Genomic DNA, 19496 nt, shown 5'->3' with positions numbered 1-19496 from the left:
CCTTACTACTCCCATATGGACAAGAAAAAATGATAATTCAATGAATTTTCCACGTAATATTTAGAGGCTTAACCTTAACTCCCCCAATGATACCATATGGTATCATCAGAGTAAGGTCGTACTGGCCTGATGATACCAAATGGTATAATGGTGCTGATTACGAAATGAATGTACTTTTTGGACGTTCATACTCTAATGTTTGGGTGGAAACTCTGACACAGGTCTGGAGCAAGCCTGGGAAATTCATATTGATGACCAACCTCACCCTTCTCTGCAACATATCCATGCCACATTTCCAAACAGAGTTTCACATTTTGGCTCATTATTCAATTTGTATGGCACCCAGGAACATGAAACATGTTTCAATCTCTTTGGAAATGTCCATTCTTTGAAAAGAATACTAAACTTCGTGCCTTCGTCAGAAATATCGGGAGAAGAGGGGGCAAACTTTTTCCTTGAAATTCGGGGGTCACCCCCCCCCAAACCCCCCTTCCTCAGTTCGGCGTTCTGAATTGTACACGGTTGCATGCTATGATGTTTTAGCTGAAAAACAAAACTTACCCGAAGTAGATTGCTCCCATAGTGCCAGAGTTATAACAATTTTCTGAGCAATATGCAAATTACCTATTTTTAGTAAAAAACAGTGTTTCACATTTTGGCTTATGGCACCCAAGAACATGAAACATGTTTCATTCTCTTTGGAAACGTTCATTCTTTGAAGAGAATACTAAGGTTTGCACCTTATCCCAAAAATAGCGGGAGAAGAGGGGGCAAACTTCAGATTTTTATGTTTTTTTTATTGAAATTCCGGGGTCGGGCTCCCTCAAACCCCCTTCCTCGGTCAGGCGTTCTGAATTGTACACGGTTGCATGCTCTGATGTTTTATCTGAAAAACAAAACTTATCTGAAGTAGATTGTTCCCATAGTGCCCGAGTTATAACAATTTTCCTCCAAAAATGCAAGTTACATATTTTTCGTAAAAAAAAAATCACATTTTGGCTTATTATTCTAGTTGTATGGCACCCAAGAACATGAAACATGTTTCATTCTCTTGAGAAATGTCCATTCTTTGAAAAGAATACTAAAGTACGTGAATTATTCCCAAAATAATGGGAGAAGAGGGGGCAAACTTCAGATTTTTGTTTTTTCTATTGAAATTCTGGGACCACGCCCCCCAAACCCCCTTCCTCGGTCTGGCGTTCTGAATTGTACACGGTTGCATGCTATGATGTGTTAGCTGATTGGATTGGATTGAGTTGGTGTTTTAAGTTCACTTTATGCACTGTAAGGCTAATCGGGACTGGACCTACAGTTTAAAGTGGGATCCGAACCACTATGTGCCTCCACCGGGTATCGAACCCGGGACCCCTTGATTACAAGGCAAGGACGCTACCACTGCGCCATCGAGGAGGCTGTAATGTTTTAGCTGAAAAACAAAACTTATCCGAAGTAGATTGCTCCCATAGTGCCCGAGTTATAACAATTTTCCTCCAAAAATGCAAATTACATATTTTTTTGTAAAAAAAAAATACATTTTGTCTTATTATTCAACTTGTATGGCACCCAAGAACATGAAACATGTTTCATTCTCTTGAGAAATGTCCATTCTTTGAAAAGAATACTAAAGTTCACGCCTTCTCCCCAAAATAGTGGGAGAAGAGGGGCAAACTTCGCATTTTTTTTCTATTGAAATTCGGGGGTCGCACCCCCCAAACCCCTTCCTCGGTCCGGCATTCTGAATTGTACACGGTTGCATGCGCTGATGTTTTAGGTGCAAAACAAAACTTATCCGAAGTAGATTGCTCCCATAGTGCCAGAGTTATAACAATTTTCTGTTCCCGTGCAGAGTTCCATAACGATATCTTTAAATAAAAAAAAAATAAAAAAGTCAATGAAGACGAAATTCCCTGACATTTCCCTGACTATTTTTGACACCTCAAATTCCCTGACTTTTCCCGGTCTTCCAGGTTTTCCAGGTCTGTCGCCACCCTGCTTTAGCACTTATTTTTATTCTTTACTACAATAATTCAGTGTTACCCAGGTTGACAGGATGAAACATTGATAAAGCTACAATTAATCACTTATGTATTAACTTTTAAAATATATCATGAAGTGCATGGGCACCACGGAAGAACTTTCTTACGTCATATTGTGTTAATAATTCTACATGTCCTTAAATTCAGCTAAACAGTTTCATGTATGAAAATTTTCCACACAATATGTGTGCATCAGTACAATTTATATGTAACAAAAGAGAAAATACTACATAAAAATTGCATGCTAATTTAAAATTGTCTAATATTATTGATAAAATGTGTGCTTGCATGGGACAACTGAACTGGCAACATAAGCCAAATACAATGATGAGGAACTTCAGTGTTCATGTACGCAATGACAATAGTGAAAAATTTTAGTAGTTATCTAGCATATGATCAATTCCATGCACAGAATTTAATTGAAGTAGTAACCTCAAAACAATCAATTCTTATAAAATGAATAATGATATGCAGTTTCAAGAAAAAACTTGGCATAGCAGAATCAGTTTAAATACCATATATGGAATATATGAAATACATATATTTCCATATTTTTGGCTTGATATAGATCACATGCCATAACACATGCATAATATGTTCATTAATGGGCACTTACTGTGTCTCCTGGGGACTGTAGGTACCATTTACTCCAGCAACATTGGATGAAACGGGAGATGTCATGGGTCCTGAATAAATTGCATCAATAGGAATCTGAAGAAGAACGAAAGGGTGATGATTAAAAATTAGCATGTTAAGGCGGTAGTTAATTTTAAATAAATACACACACATATATATTTCTATTAAATAAATACACACAAACACACACAAACAACAGAGCACTGATATATTGCCAAGTAAGATTAGTTAAAAGATGTGCTAAAATAAATTAAATATTAGCACTGAAAGAAAGAATACATGTTTCACAAGACAAATATATAAACAGGAATGCAAGAAAATTAATCCGACTCATTTTTATCCAAAATCTGCTAAAGAGAATGCCAGTGCAAGTCAAGTTTTGTGAGGAATAAATATATGAAAATAATGCTGTATGAATCTAAGTGAAATAAAAGCAACTACATTATTAAAATAATATAATTGATTGTATAGATTATTTCAATATTTTAAAATATTGTATTTTTTTATCAAACAATGATTCCAAACTTCCATAACCAATTTTTCTGAATTCCATTAGATTCATTCAGTTACAATCCCAGCTGAATCAATTTGCAAACTTTTGAAGCAATTTGAGTGAGTGAAATCAAATGATCCAAATCGAGTTTCTACATAAGGTTCAGTTTCCTTAGAATTTTGCTGAACAGTTAAGACTTAAGATCAATGTGGGATCAGGATCAAAATTTCATGTGGTAAACTATGAGACCATCATCATCCAAATCATGAATTTTCTGTTGTGACATGGGGTCATTGTTAAATTGCATAATTCCAGTTCACTATTGTTGGGTAACATTGTAAAGAACATTGTGTACTCAATGCAGCTCCAATTATATGCAGGTGTTCCCAGAATTATGAAAATCTTTTCTCCGACATTGTCAGTTCAAATGAAGCAAAAATCCCAAACCTCATGCAAATGGATTGGTTTGAGTTTTTCAATAAATGTTCCATCATCACATACTTGCACTGATTATTGATTTTTAAAGACGACTCCTTAAGTCATGATGGATTGTTCAAACAGATGATTAAATTTATTCATCCTTCCTCTTTAGCTGACAAACGCACACCTTTCTCATGTCACTTTATGTCAAGTTTTTTACATTAAAAAACAAAAAACAACAACACTGAACCACACATTGTATTTGGATTAATAATCTTCGACTGAAGCATTTCTATGAAATATAATAATAAGGCATGGCAGCACAAACTCACAGCACACTAACTGAAACTATTAGAAACAGGAATATGAGCAGTGGTAGATGATATGCAGTAACACCCAACGAGTGCAACAACTCCTCAGTCTGCTCTTATTGGCTCGTGCCACTGCTGCTTCAATTTTGGCTTTCCCTTTGTGATAAAAAAAACTACAGCTTTATGAACCAGAACTTAAATTAATTCGCAGGAAATAAAATATTGTATTAGTGGGAAGGTTGAGGTCACTGGTGTCTGCAACAGTGCAAGTGGCATATGAGGATGCCACTCCCCAACACTAGGATAAGCTGACTTCATTTCTTTGTTTGATTTCAATTTCCCAGATTTTTTAATGACACTACTGATTTTCCATGACTTTTGCCTCATCTTTAGGCTCTTCCCTGACTTTCCAGGTTGGAAACACCACCCTGCATATGGCTGGCACAAGCTCCCAGTGGCCAACACTCTTGGAAGTTGCACAACATGGCCCTTCATGTATCAGAACATGGGAGGAATAGCCCACTTCTTATCATATTTGTTACAATTACCCACCAAAACTTGTCACCATGTAGATTTTGCAGCAATTCTGCTGAGTTTGTTCTTATCAACTACTAGAGAACCATTTAAAGCTGTGCTGGTGGATGTGACAAATGAGGTGATTTGAGATACACAGCTGATCACTGGGTACTACTTCCAGGGTGCTTTTCAAAGCCTGGTATCAGTAATTTCTGGCCATCAGCAAGCTGAGGATTATTTTTTTAAATAAGGTCAATTTTGCCATAGAAACGAAGTAAGTAAATGTTTCTCAAAAAAACATTTATTTTCTGAATTTATATACACTTCTCTATTTTTCTACATAATTTCCTTGCCTGTTTAAACATTTATTGTAACGATTTACGAGTTTTTGGATACCCTCCTCATAGAACTCTGCCACCTGTGATGACAGCCAGGTCATATCATCACAGGAGATGATGGGACAGGCAGGGTGTTTTGTTAGTGGACTTTTTGCTGCAAGGAACAACAATTAACTCAGCTTCTTACTGTGAGACCCTAAGAAAACTTTGTCGACCAATCCAGAACAAACGGCGTGGAATGCTGTCAGCCGGTGTCGTACTGATTCATGACAATGCAAGGCCACATGCTGGGGCTCAAACTCAAGATCTGATTGAATCTTTTGGCTGGGAGGTATTCGATCATCTGCCATACAGGGAGACCTTCACCTAGCGACTAGCACCTCTTCCGCCATCTGAAGACCTTCCTGGGCAGCAAGCGTTTAGACACTGATGAAGAAGTGAAAACAACCGTGAGTAGCTGGTTATCATCACAGGCGGCAGAGTTCTATGAGGAGGGTATCCAAACCCTCGTAGTTTGTTACGATTAATGTTTAAACCGGCAAGGAAATTATGTAGAAAAATAGAGAAGTGTACGCAAATTCAGAAAATAAATGGCTTTTTGAAAAACATTTACTTACTTCGTTTTTATTGCAAAACGGAACTTACTTAAAAAATAAACTCTCGTATTTTCTTGCTGTGACAAATTTTCTTTACTGCAGCATTTGCATTAATCCATCTTTTCTATTTCCAATAAAGGTTCAGGATCATTTGAATGACAAGTTTTCCCTCCAACATTATAGGTGAGACAGGTGTTGGCCATAGAACATGGATGCATATTTGATAAGACACACATGTAACCCAATTATAACCAGTGCCTGTTCCATCATACTCCACAATTATTTTGGAGCCCTTCTATCTCTCTATCACAATACACCACAAATTTAAAACTCACTCTTGTATTATCGCACCACAACTTTGCACTTGGTATGAGCAACTCCTCTTGAGAGCTCAAAAATTTCAGTACTGACCTAGCATTGTAAGGACAACTGGAGAAATTACAGTTTAGAGCTTATAACAGCAAACATGGGACTTGTTGCCTGTATCTAATGAAGTCTCTTGGCAGGCTTGGATCCTACAAGGGTTGTTGTACCACAGTCTTAGTTTAACATGAAAATTGTATCTTAAACTACTTAAAGTATTCCATCAATAATTATCAAGTGGCAATATGTGGCACTAACAAGAAAAACTTACAAATTTTCTGTGGAAAATGCTTTAAAATGACAAACTATCTATCTAAAAAACTAGCTATTATTGAGCGAACTTACATATGACATGCCAAGTTTGCAGTTGCAACGCTCCCCATCCCTTTGGCAGGTATGGTCAAATTTCCTGATAGTTGTTCAGGACTTTGTGTTATATTTAATTTCAGATACATTATCTACAACGGCCGTGTCCAAAAGGTGCAAGACCGTACTTCAAGTGAACATCCTCCGAGTATGGTCATGTGGACTGTGATCTTCAAGTTGTTGACTGGAAGTGATTCTTTCGAATTTCACTTCGACTGCAGCGCCAAATACGATCAGTAGATAAAACTGAGTACTCGTTTTTCCCCCCACATTTTAAACACTTGTTTAACACGACAGAAATCACATAGCATCTTCAAATGTTCCTACACATACTACATTTCCACACATTAGAGGAACTTTGACCAACAACTTACTAGCCCATAACGTATAATTAACCTGTGTTGCTGGCTTTCTACCTCTGTGATTTTAAACAAATGAACAACAGTGTGGAAATCACGTGACCTAGTCAGCATCCTTCTGTACTGCGAGCTGTGCACTTGCATACTTCTGTTCTTGTCGCTTTCGAACTGTACTAGGTGACGTCACTTCCGTCAAGACTATACTTCAAGTCTGTACTTTATACCTTTCGGACAGAGCCTAAACTGGTCACTGATAACACAGTGTTAAAAGCATTAATTATCAAAAATGTACATGCCGAGCTGGATTTTGAACAATGATCCAGCAGTGCATGATTACTTGGTGAGGTAGTAAAAAATAACGTGTGAACCCTCTAAAAAAAACAAATACAATTAGTAACAACAGTGTTTGCATTAACAATATATCACTAATGACAAATGTCTGGTACATCTTCAATTTCAATTTAGTTTTCAAGTTATACAAAACTTCAACATAAAACAAAACGATAAGTTTGAACAACACAACAGCTTCTGATTACTTACATCTGTCAGTACAGTACAGTCATAAGATGGTTGGTACTTCTCTTGCTCAGCTATGGGCCTCTTCAAAATTTTCTCCCGATCCTGCTTGTGCTTACGATCAGCTCCTTTGAGCTGCAAACAAGAAAAAAGTCTACTAAGTTTTTGATGAAACATTTTTGAGTAGTTTTAAAATACAAACGACTCCAACCGAGTTCACATCAATCTTAATGAAAGCTGCTTTTGAAACAAAAATACAGATCTCTGAGAATCATATCCAGGTTTGCTATTTCTTACACACAATGAGAATACTGTAAAAAGTAATTTTACTACTGACCTTCAGTACATGATTTGTGATTTTGTATTTTTGTTATTTTACATAACTTTTCTGCCATTTTTGGATGATCACAACAATGGGAAAAAAGAGATCATAAGATGAAATTGATTAAGGGACACTCACAAAGAACAACACAATCCTGGCAAGGACTCAGTTCTAAGAACTTTAGAGAGATCAAAAGTCGACCAATTAACATACTCAGGCACCAAACCAGTCTGCACGATTTTGGATTGAAACAGAACATTATTTGTAATTGTTTTAGAGGCATATTATTTTATTTTTACACATACTAGGGCAAATCAAAAGGAAGTTACACCCCCATGTATAAAACAAACAAAACACATTAGAAAGAAAATGAACATTTAACTTTTTTCGACATAGTCACCAAGGTATTCCAAGCACTTTTTGAATCATGCGACCAGTTTTTTCCTTTCTTGTGTGTAAAAATTCTGTCCAATTTCAATTGAGTTGACTTTTGTGCTCATCGCTTAACAATCGCGGCACCCAGTGAGAGCACAGTTTACTATACACCCAACTGGTCATGAATCAGCATAGACACACTATTGTATATGTTCAGTTCATTTGCAATCTCTTTTCATTTTCACGTTGCGGTTGGCAAGGATGGTTGCATTCACACGCTCCGTTTTGTCGATAGTGTTCACAGTTGCAGGCTGCCTGACACACTTTTCATCGTTCACGTTCGTTCTTTCCTCTTCGAACATCTGGCACCATTTCCTGATCATCGGATATGACATTGCATTCCCACCATACGCCTCGACAATTTGGCGATGGATTTCAGTCCTATTATGTCTTCATGCCCACAATAGTTGGACAACAGAGCACACCTGAATTTTGGACGCCACCTTAATACGATGTGCCATACTCACATGGTGACTACTCGCACATTAAACCAGCTGCAGCATGGCTGCTTTGAGTATGGGGAGAATACATTCTGGACAGTGTTGCCACTAAACGTGATTATTTTATCTCTTTTAGTACAGGAACACTGCTTGGGTGTAACTTACTTTTTGATTCGCTCCGTAGTTTCTACTGTATGTGCCATACAATGTATGCAATATTTCTTGATATTTATTATTTTTAAAAAAATATTATTTAGTATATCAAATATCAAATATCACATTCTTACAGCACATTAAGCAAATTGAAATATTTTAAAATCATATTTCAGATTTCTAATTCATTTCACATGACTGGAACACATGTAGGTTTTCCAGACAAATTCTGAAACAAGATCTGGTTTTCAGCAGAAGTTGCAAAGAGCCTCCCTGATGGCTTATTGGTACAGTCATCGCCTTGTAATCAAAGGGTTCTGGGTTCGATACCTGGTGGAGGCACATTGCACAGTGGTTCGGATCCCACCTTAACTGTAAGTTCAGTCCTGATTAGCCTATCTGTGCACAAAGTGGACTTAAAACAACAATTCAATCAATCAGAAGTTGCAAAAATCTGTAATAATGTGACCGACACATACAAAAATTGTTACGTGCAATAAATAAAATAATATATCAACAATGCACTCACCTTGAAGACTTTGATTTGGCATGCAGCTGCATGCAGTCTTTTGATTGGTCCCTCACCATGGCTATAGGTTTCAACCTGAATCCTGAACGGCACTCCCTTCTCACCACCATGCTTCTTTGGAGTGAATTCCGTGCTAATGCAGTTCACCTGAAATTTACACAAAAATTAACAAAATTAATTTTCTTGGAAGAATAAAGTTCAAAGTTTACATTTCTGACATGAATGGATATGATTTTTAGATGTGGCAAGCCAGCTAATACAGACAATAGAAAAGAAATAATCCATTCATTTATTTGATGAAAGCAAGATTAGCACAAAGAATGAATCAATGTATAACTGTTTCATGAATTCAATACAGATACACAACACACAAATAAGGACACCTACACTTGACAGGCATTGAAAAAAAAAATGTGTGGCTCTAGGATTCACCCAGCCTTCAGCCTCCTTAGGCAATCTTAATGGGTAAAAGTGACTGTTGATCACATTACTTCTACCCTTATGATTTTGTGGCATCTGGGATCAAACCTGAGTCTTGAACATTACATATCAATGCTCTACCCTTGAATTGGCCTCCCGACAATATCCACAAATTACATCTCTGTAGGTTTCTTATGTTCATATCGATAAGGCCCTCTTATGCAAAGATGATACATAAGAGTTTGATCTTTCATTCGGAATTGGATGGTAAAACTGTTGTTGGTTGAAATATTTGTGACATAACTGTATCAGGAGGAGCACATTTATAGTGAATAAAAAATCAAACATTTGGTAGAAAAACTGGGGACATTTCAGGATCAATAGCAGTATACAAAGTGGCATGTCGGTGTTAAAATAATGAAAGAAACTCTAAATTTGATTTAAAAGCAATACTTATTACACAATATAATAATTTACTTTTTAATAGCACATTTATATAGTTATTAAGTTTATTCCTGTAGTCCATTTGTGCTTCTGAAATTTTTACAGCAATATCAGTGCTCAAAGTGGGGGGGGACGAGCATGGGGAATGCTAACCCCCCCCCAAGTTAAGAAAATTTTCCAGTTAGGATAAGCATCGTCCTCACTTACGGCATTGTCTCCATGTTGATCCATACAAGCATCCTCCACCTACTCCAAAACTCTATAAGCATTCCTAGCTAGGAATTTCCACTTCTAGCACCGAGCAAAATTCGCCAATTTTTGCCTGATTTTGCATAATTCACAGGATAATCCAGATTTTAGAAACTGTTGTGTTCGTAAGTAAACATTAATTTCATGTTTAAGGGTTTATTTCGCATTTTTCAGTTCATTTTGCATCATTTGATGACAAAACTTGTTTACTGATACAGACCGGAAGTGTGTGAAATATACTTGAATTACATTAGTTTGGAGTCTGTGAATGCCTTGCTAGTCTGCAAATTGTAGATTTGTGACTAATTCTGATCTAACATAAATGGGAAAAACTATCCTAGCAGACTGAGGCCTGTCAAGTGACTTTTCATTGGGTGATGCAAAGTCAGTGCTTCAAATCCTATCACCACTACTTTCTAGTTTTCTAGACCAGAGCCTCGGACTTCTTTCCAAGGAATTCACCAATTGTGTCAGGATGCCAAGTCAAAAACCAAAATTTTAGGGCTTCCAGCAAGAATTGAATCCACTCATGTCAAACATACCATAAAAGTGCCAACCATTGGTCTCTGTGAGGCATGGCCTTAGTCTTAACTGATGTATGGAGCAAATGGAATGGCCAAAGAGCGCAACTTAACATCCTTTTCAAATCAGGTTACCGCTCATGTCCTGAGAAAATATGTCTCTCAGTTGGAGAAATAGAGGAGAAAGAAAATTTATGAATTTACTGAAATAATTTATTATTATACTGTACAGAGGCTGTTCAGCGTATGTTTGACCAAACGTGATTCCTTCCCCCCACTCTCAGAATGAACTCGCCCAACCTTGGTCGGGCATGATTGTCAGTGTAGTGTGTGAGCTGTAAAAGAGTGGTTGTGTTTTCTCCCTGGACCGAAAATCCCATACAAACTCAACCGCTTTTGGGAGGAGTACGTTGTATAACTTTTCCAAGTGTTTTGTGTTTTCTCGCTTGGCCGAAAATGCTGCCAAAACTGAGTCGCTTTTGGGAAGGTTATGTTGTAGCCTTTTACAACACAAAGTTCAGTGTGTCAATGGTCAGGAAGTAGCGTAAGAGCAAGGATTGTGATGTTAGTTTGACTTCATTCAAGAATGTGATCGGCAAGTATAAGGATTACATGGCCCCAGTGTTCGGTTCTCCAACAAAGGGGATGAGAACATGGCCGTGAACACAAGCACACAAGCAAGGTGCGGTTAACAGTTTCCAAAGACATATTTAGATGATTCGCCATCTATCTTTGAGTCGGTGGATTCTCTTGCATGGCCATAATGCAAAGTTTCTCCTGCATACTGGTGGTGGCTTGTGTGCACGGCCATGTTTTCATCCCCTTGTTGGAGAACCGAACGGTGGGGCCACGCAATCCTTATACTTGCTGATCACATTCTTGAATAAAGTCAAACTAACATCACAATCCTTGCTCTTACACTACTTCCTGATCATTGACACACTGAACTTTGCATCATAAAAGGCTACAACATAACCTTCCCAAAAGCGACTCAGTTTTGGCAGCATTTTCGGCCAAGCGAGAAAACACGAAACACTTGGAAAAGTTATACAACGTACTCCTCCCAAAAGTGGTTCAGTTTGGGCAGGATTTTCGGCCCAGTGAGAAAACACAACCACTCATTTACAGCTCACACACTAAACTGACAAACATGCCCGACCAGGGTTGGGCAAGTTCATTCTGAGTGCAGGGGAAAGGAATCTCGTTTGGTCAAATATACGCTGAACAGGCTCTGTATATTTGGTACAGTAAAGTATACAGTAACTACAGGGGGAGTCAGAAATATGGCTACACGTTTGAAGTTAATGTAGTGTGTTACTGTACAGTCGACAGCAAAGAAAATAGTAAGAAAATTGTCCATCGCTATTTTCATTACTTTTTTATTCTACATCATGTGCAGTTTTAAGGAGTGAAATTATGTTGGTTCGAAGCAGGTATTGCCCTCTGCTCATTGACGTCTTTATTTCAATTCATTATCATCACACTGTGTAATACAGACCGAATGAAAATTAAGATGAACAATTTGCCTACTGTTTATTTTGCTGTTGGGTGTACAATGGAGAGGGAAATGGTCAATGGTATATTAAACTTAAATTTCAATTTTTCATTTTAGATAAGACACACATGCGTACGAGCTTACGCCATTAGCCAAGATGGTGCTGAACATGCAGCAGCAAGTTACACTTGGGCAAGTGCATACCAGAATGATCGTGAGAGCCATGTGCACAGCAATGTTCTTAAACAACAATTTTATGCATGCGGTCGTTTCCTCCACTTTCCCACAGTTGAAGGAAACAATGTTACATTAAAATCACATCTAACCAGTCTCATGATCATTATGGTATGCAATTGCCTACGCTGCACTGTTCAGCGTATGTTCAGCTCCATCTTGGGTAATGACGTAAACTTGGGCACGTGACTCTTATCTGAAATGAAAAAAAATGAAGTTTCAAGTTTAATATACCAATCGTCACTTCTCTCTACATTGTACAGTAACACACTACATTTACTTCAAATGTGTAGCTATATTTCTGACTCACCCTGTATAGTACATAACTACTATGTTCTCATTGATTCTGTAAAAAGTTTAGCCTCACCTTAATATACACTCCAACTTCTTTTGTTGGGTCCCACAGAAACTCGACAGCATTCAACTGATGAACATCTTGCACTACATCATACACTCCATACGACAAAGGGATATCTACTTCTACTATTTTATCCCCTGGACGGGATTGCTGCCACGCTGCTATCTGTTCCTTTTCCATATACTGCAACCTCCTCTCATGGAAACAGATTCTGATAACACTCTATAAAGAGAGAGACATTAGTCAAATGAAGCCAATACAATGCTCATAAAAGATCATTTCAGAATTTTGAGAGGGGGAAAAAAAGTAATTTCTAGGTGATTAGCACGAAGAGAGCAAGTAGTGGAGAGTCTAAGTAAAGGACAGAATTGGAATGCAGTGGAAAGAGATGAATGGTAGAAGACCAGAAGATGATGGACAGGCTTTATCTCTATGCTGATACAGCCACAGAATGTACGAGGGGCGTCAAGTGAAAAACCTTAATTTGCTTTTCTGTTTTTTATCTAGTAGATTTTTGCAAGTAAAGTTGCACAAGTTTGGTGAATTTTAGTACATATTCATTGTTGATCCACATATTTTTCTAAGTCTGAGTTAGTGTCTGTGTACCTCAAGAAGAAGAATATTTGGAATATATGTGCCGTCACTTATGAGCCACCGCAAAGGTCTTTCCTCCTGTCTACGTGCGGACTGAGGCCATTGTCCACTTCTTCTTCTATTTGTAAACTTGTTGGTGTGGTAAGCATTCATTACCGTTTGCTGTAGAATGCCTATAAATTTTAAGTTTCCAGAGGGCAAGAAACCACTGCTCTTCACTGGTGGATGTATGTACAGGAGGTGCCATTTTTAAAATGACAAAAATGGTGTTTGTGAAGCTCACTTGATCAGTGTTGAGGTCGTTTTGTAAACTAGTCAATACCTCATGCAAATTTGAGCTGTTTCCAGTCTGTCCTGTAATTTGTGTTGGACTTTTGTTTTTTATATCTGACTCTTCCTTGTAGAAGGAGACCATGATCCTATTGTTAAGAAAATATGTTACCTTTCACTACCCTAATAACCAAGTTTTAACCAACTAAGATAATAATGTTTTAAGACTATTTACATTAAACAGATTTTGGATTGTGTTAGTGAGAATTCAGTTTCAAACAAGCGGCAATAATAATTTGATTTACTAAACAAAGAAATTTGCCTTGTGTATATACAAGTATGTCTTGGTAAAAGTAATATAAAAATATTTAGACACGGTAAGGAAGAAATAACACAAAGTGATAAGTTTCCGCTTGCTTTATTACTGGTTACAGTGCATTACAAAAATATGTAGGATCCTTGTTTATCACCTGAAGAAGACTGTTGAAATGGTGGAAATATTGTGTTTAATTTAAATATAATTTAATTTTGTAATTTGGCGTTGCATTTCTACCACTTTTGGCCAAACGTGATTGCAAGAATGAGAGATGATATGATGAAACTGATGAAGGGACACTTAACAAAGAATACCCATGCCCACGCTGGGATTCGAACCCAGAACCCCTGGCTCCATGGCATGCTGTGCTAACCACTTCACCATGGAGGTTGGATGAAATTTTGCATTTAAAAAACAAATATGTATCTGAATCAGTAATAAAGTAAGTGAAAACTAATCACCCATTTTTATTCTTAATAAGGCATGTTTCATTTAATTAAGTATATTGCACAAAAACTCAACTCTTGTGAATGGTTTTGACATAATAATTTAATGTTAATACTTTACTTATAAGTAAAAACACTATAACTCCATTTTTAACCCTTCAACTGACAAACTTTACTATGTACGAGGCGTATTTTTTAAGTAAGTACCGTGTTGATATGTACAAAAAACGAGTAAACTTTTTGTAACAATTTTATTGTTACATGAAAGACCACACTTTTATCTACTTTTCCACATAATTGCCACCAATATTAAGGCAATTATCATATTGAACAACAAGCTTTTGTATTCCGTCGTCGTAGAAGTTTGCCGCCTGATTTGACAGCCACTGCAACATGGCCATTTTGAGGCTATCGTCGTCATCGTGGCGCTGACCTCCGAGATGATTCTTCAGTTGCAGAAACACGTGTTTCAGGTGTAACGTAGGCCACCCATGTTTCATCGCCTGTGACAATTTGGTTTAAGTATGCGTCACCTTCAGCTTTATAACACACAAGAAAAGTCAAGGTGCTACCTAAACGTTTGCTTTTGTGCGCCTCAGTTAACATTTTTGATACACATCGTGAGCACAATTTTCGATAGTTTAAGCGTTCAGTAACAATTTCGTAGATAACACTTCTTGAAACTTCAGGGAACTCTTCTGATAACGAAGAAATCGTGAAGCGTCTGTTCTCTTTCACTTTTTCGGCGACTTTCTGCACCAAATCGACAGTGATCACTGAGGGTCACCCACTTCGTTCCTCATCATGAACATTATTTCGGCCATCTTTGAAAGCTCTTACCCATTTGCGTACCATTCCATCAGTCATAATGTTTTGTCCGTACACTTCACAAATCTGACGGTGAATTTCAACTGCTTTCACGCCTTTAGCACTAAGAAAACAAATAACAGCACGTATTTCACAGTCGGCGGGATTCTCAATCGGCGGAGGCATTTTAAGTACGCAAAAAGAAATATATACACGATCGATTGTTGCCGCAATGGCGTCTGTGGCTTGCCAACAGATGTAGGTACACAGTGCACATGCACGGGACACCGACCGCAGCGTTGCAGCGGCGGAATTTCAAAACGGTACTTACTTTAAAAATACGCCTCGTATTACAAGGGAAAAATTTGTGTTCTCATTGAAGTAATAAAAATGTTCTGAAATTCCAAAAAATGTATTACTCTTTACTGAAAGACAATCTTACATGGTGTATTTATTTAAAATAATTTTAGCCTATGTTGTTTACGATTCTCTATCAAGACTCATTTTGTTGTGACTGAACACTTAAACAAAACATATTTACCTTCAAAATTTTGCCCCTGTAACCTGAAAGGTCTCCCAGCTTCTTCAACTTTATCTCATATGACTGCCCTTGATTTAAATATGTGAGAGTCTCCTCATTCACCTTTGTAGCGATTGACGTAGCGGCTGCCAGGACGTACTGAAATCTGCAGGAAGAGAAGCTCAGACTCACTGGATTACCCATGAACCTGTATATGCATAAAATACAAGCAGAACTGATTAATATGTCCACAACACGTGCTGCCTCTCAAAGGCTTGCTATCAGTCTCCTGTGAAGAAAATAAGTATTAGTCGCACTTAAATCTATGCAATGAGTTAAAATTCTAGATTGGATTATTGATTCTTGTTTAGCAATTAATTATTAATGCTAACTTTAATGTAGCCACAATATGCAAAATATTTATAATAACTGAAAATGAGAAAAACATGTATTTATATTTAAAAATGTAATAATACAAGGGTCATTCAACATTGACCGAGACATTTGTGAATAAAAAAAGTGGTAAATAGCTGGAGAATGATAAAACTGCCAGAGGATGAACCTTCATCCTTTGTAGGTATTGCACGTTCGCCCCGAGGTAGTTGGCGCATGATCAGCAGTGTTGGCAAAAATGGCGGCAAGTAGTGTGTCTGTAGCTGTGGAGCAGCGATGTATGATCAAATTCCTTGTGATGGAGAACCTGAAGCCAGTTAAAATTTTGAGAAGATTGCAAGCACAGATTGAGGAACAAACGATATCACGGGCAAGAGTGTACGAATGATGTCAACAGTTTGACGAAGGACACCAGATGCTGACGAATGAACCGCATGGACACATTTGTGTGACTAGGACATGCAAGGTGTTCTTTCTGTGGATTTTTTTGGGAAAGGGTCATGATTATTGACCAGTTTTAATGCACATTGATGAAGGATGCCATACGTAATTTACAAGAAAAGACCGTGACGTTGTCTGCAAATGTCACTCTTCAACAACACAACAAATGGGCCCACATCGTCAATTTGACAGCAACAACTTTCCGAAAGGGTTTTGCTCCATGTTCTTACAATCCGGACTTAGCCCTCAGTGATTATCAGATTTGTTTGAGCTGCTTAAAGAGCATATGAGAGGGAAGAAATTGAAGACAATGAAGCACTGAGAAAAGATGTCCTGCATCATCTATGACAGTATCAACTGCCTTCTACATTAAAGGACTCGTGGAACCAACACAATAATAGGCAGCGGTGCCTGGATGCTCAGGGGGATTCCTTTGAAAAACATACATAGCTTGGTGCTTCTACTGCTTTCCAATTTTCTCCTAGAAATAAAAGTCCCGATCAACCTTGAATGCCCCTTGTACTTTGACTGTTCCTGTGCTAGGTTTTTATTACATATATATAAAAAATAACATTTAGGTTCAATTGGACTTGTTGGGCACTCGGTCAGGACAACTCCCTCAAAATACGTAAAAATATAGGACATGAAATTCATGTATATCATTCCTAAAGTGTAATATGCTGATATCAGGGTGTCTACAATATTATAAAAACAAAATTCTCTGACTTTTCGAGAACACGAACCAACATTTTTCAGGTGAAATCATTAGGGCAATTCATGTATTTAAGCATATGTGTAACTAGATTACTACATTTCAGCTAAATGTCACACTTAGAATCTGACTTAACCAAGTATTTTACAATCTTCACTTTACATGTTAAAAGTAAGAACAAAAAGGAAAACTGACCAGAATAAGGAGTGAGCTTTTACATAAAACTTGCCACATATTGACTAACGGTTAACAGAGATTCTTTTTTTTACAAAAAAATCATAATTATAGCATAAATAATACAAACATAAAAATATAGTAAAATTTATTTATTTATTTACTTAAGTTTCAGGTACAGTACTGAAAGACCATTTGATACTGAAACTGTAGCAACAAGAAAATAAAAATAATAATAAAAATAACAACAAAACAAGTCAATACAAGATGGCAGACGAAAAAAAAGAAATTGTTACACGTACATTCTTAGCGATTGTTGGAAACTACTGTGTTCTGACAAGAAAATTTTGGTATTTACAGGCAGGTTATTATATAAATGGGGGAGCCTATATTAAAGAGACTGCTGTAGGAGAGAGAGCCTTGTAGCGGGAATGTGAAAGAGCTTTATGTTGCAGGTTGGCCATGCGGGTACTCATAGATGAAATTGGTTGACAAGAAATTTGGTTTTAATTTTGCCATTAATGATTTTCATTGGCAAAGAGAAGTACATTTATGGGAAGAGAAGACAGTATGTAGGGCAGATCATCCATGTAAAGAAGGAACAAAAGTGGGCCTAAGACACACCCCTGGGGGACACCAGACAGGATGGGTAGAAAGCTGGAAGAGGAGCCAGAGAGGATAACAAACACTGTGCTCTCGTGCATGCAGATAGTCTGTTAGCAAAGATAGAAGATTGCCATGGATGTGAAATCTGGATTGTAATTTATGAAAAGGAGATTATGGTTGATTTTATCGAAGGCTTTTCAAATGTCCAAATATATAATGACAAGCTGGGAATTGTTTGAGATAGACTGAGTAGCATGAGAAAGTAAGACTGATAGATTGGTCAAGCAAGAGCTGCCTCGAAGAAAACCATGCTGAGCAGTATTTATAAGGGGGGATGTGAACCTTAGTAGCCTGTCTTTGATAATTTTCTCATAGATGATAGAGAGAGGTGACAAAAGAGAGATTGGTCAATAAGATTTTACAGAATGTTTGTCTCCAGATTTATAGATCGGTACAACATTTGCACGTTTGAACAATTCAGGAAACACACCTGCATAAAAACACTTGTTTAGTAAGAGACACAGAGGGTGAGCCAGGGAGTCGGCAGTGTTGTGAAGGAAAATTGTCGGAATTTCATCGGGGCCTAAGGACCGGCGCAATGGCAAAGAGAGGAGGAGAGAGTTCTCATATCTATCGAACACAACTCAACTTCTTGTAAAAAAAGAAAGCGGTAAATTCCAATAGCCACTTATTGTAGTAGATTTATATTAGTTCAAAGCATAGCCCTTTTTCCTTGAGTATTTTCTATAAAATTTCTACTGTAACTGCCGGTAATACTCTGTATATCCAACTGAGGTATAGTTTTCTCACAACCAATTTAAAATTTATTGCTTGTCCTATTTTTCTTTGTTCAAAAACGTACTTTTAGTGTACTACCTCAAAAAATGTTCATTTTTCCAAAAAGGCAGTAAATTTCCCTGACATTTCCATGAATTTTCCAGGATTCAGACTGGTAAACACCCTGGATATCATTTTTGCTTGGACAAAGAAAAAAAATATGTAATGACATAAAAATCTGGGTCCTATTGGTTACGTATCAATGAGGATATAATTTACTATTGCTTACAGATTGTCCACGCGGCTATAGATATTATACAAATTACAAGCGAGGTGTAAAGTTCAAATGTATATTTTGAGGAGTGTCCAGGTCGTTTGGATCCTCCCTAAAGAGTTGACAAATACTAAAATTAACTTAAGCAAAAGAATGGTATGGACATGAAAATTGATGTCATAACTAGCAACATTTTTGTTATCCTATAAATCTCTCATTTATCTTGAAATCAATTTTCTTTAGAGAACAGCTGTTTCCTATAGAAACTACAATTAAAGCCTGCCAGTTTATGTGACCAGTGATCTGTAGTTATTTTACTAATAATCTTATAATTTAAAAAGATCGTAACTTGATTCATTGCTTTATATGCAATAGTTTTTATACACATTCATATCTCTGAAATAACATTAACAACTTGTTATTAATCTGTTATTTCTTAAGTCACTGCAGTGGATCTTTCTAAAACACAATGTCTGATTGAATAGAATCATGTGATTTTTGCAGTATTAATGCTAAACATGGAGTATTATGTGAAAGAAGATAACATTAGTTTATTTCCTTTTCATTTTGAGTACCTTTAACCTGCCAAGTAGATATGGGAATAGAATTCCACATG

At 37.1% G+C, this 19496-nt stretch overlaps 1 protein-coding gene across 6 annotated transcripts in view; it reads right to left on the bottom strand.

Annotated features, from left to right (window-relative positions):
- Nucleotides 1–19496, bottom strand: part of LOC146004289 (transcription factor CP2-like protein 1) — a 226762-nt gene that overhangs the window by 55535 nt on the left and 151731 nt on the right. For 5 of the 6 annotated variants that reach the window (XM_083143005.1, XM_083143007.1, XM_083143009.1 and 2 more), the window contains 5 exons: nucleotides 15525–15711; nucleotides 12560–12772; nucleotides 8830–8976; nucleotides 6975–7085; nucleotides 2653–2747 (listed from right to left, as the gene is read on the bottom strand). In XM_083143005.1, the coding sequence (XP_082999131.1) occupies nucleotides 2653–2747; nucleotides 6975–7085; nucleotides 8830–8976; nucleotides 12560–12772; nucleotides 15525–15711 (753 nt within the window). The remainder of the gene's footprint in view (nucleotides 1–2652; nucleotides 2748–6974; nucleotides 7086–8829; nucleotides 8977–12559; nucleotides 12773–15524; nucleotides 15712–19496) is intronic. The other variant, XM_083143006.1, reaches the window with a different exon arrangement.

The sequence above is a fragment of the Lepisma saccharinum genome, chromosome 21 (assembly GCF_977018435.1).
Source record: "Lepisma saccharinum chromosome 21, izLepSacc3.1, whole genome shotgun sequence".
Classification (NCBI taxonomy): domain Eukaryota; kingdom Metazoa; phylum Arthropoda; class Insecta; order Zygentoma; family Lepismatidae; genus Lepisma; species Lepisma saccharinum.
The sequence above is the reverse complement of the archived record's forward strand: the minus strand, read 5'-3'. Positions and strand labels throughout refer to the sequence as shown.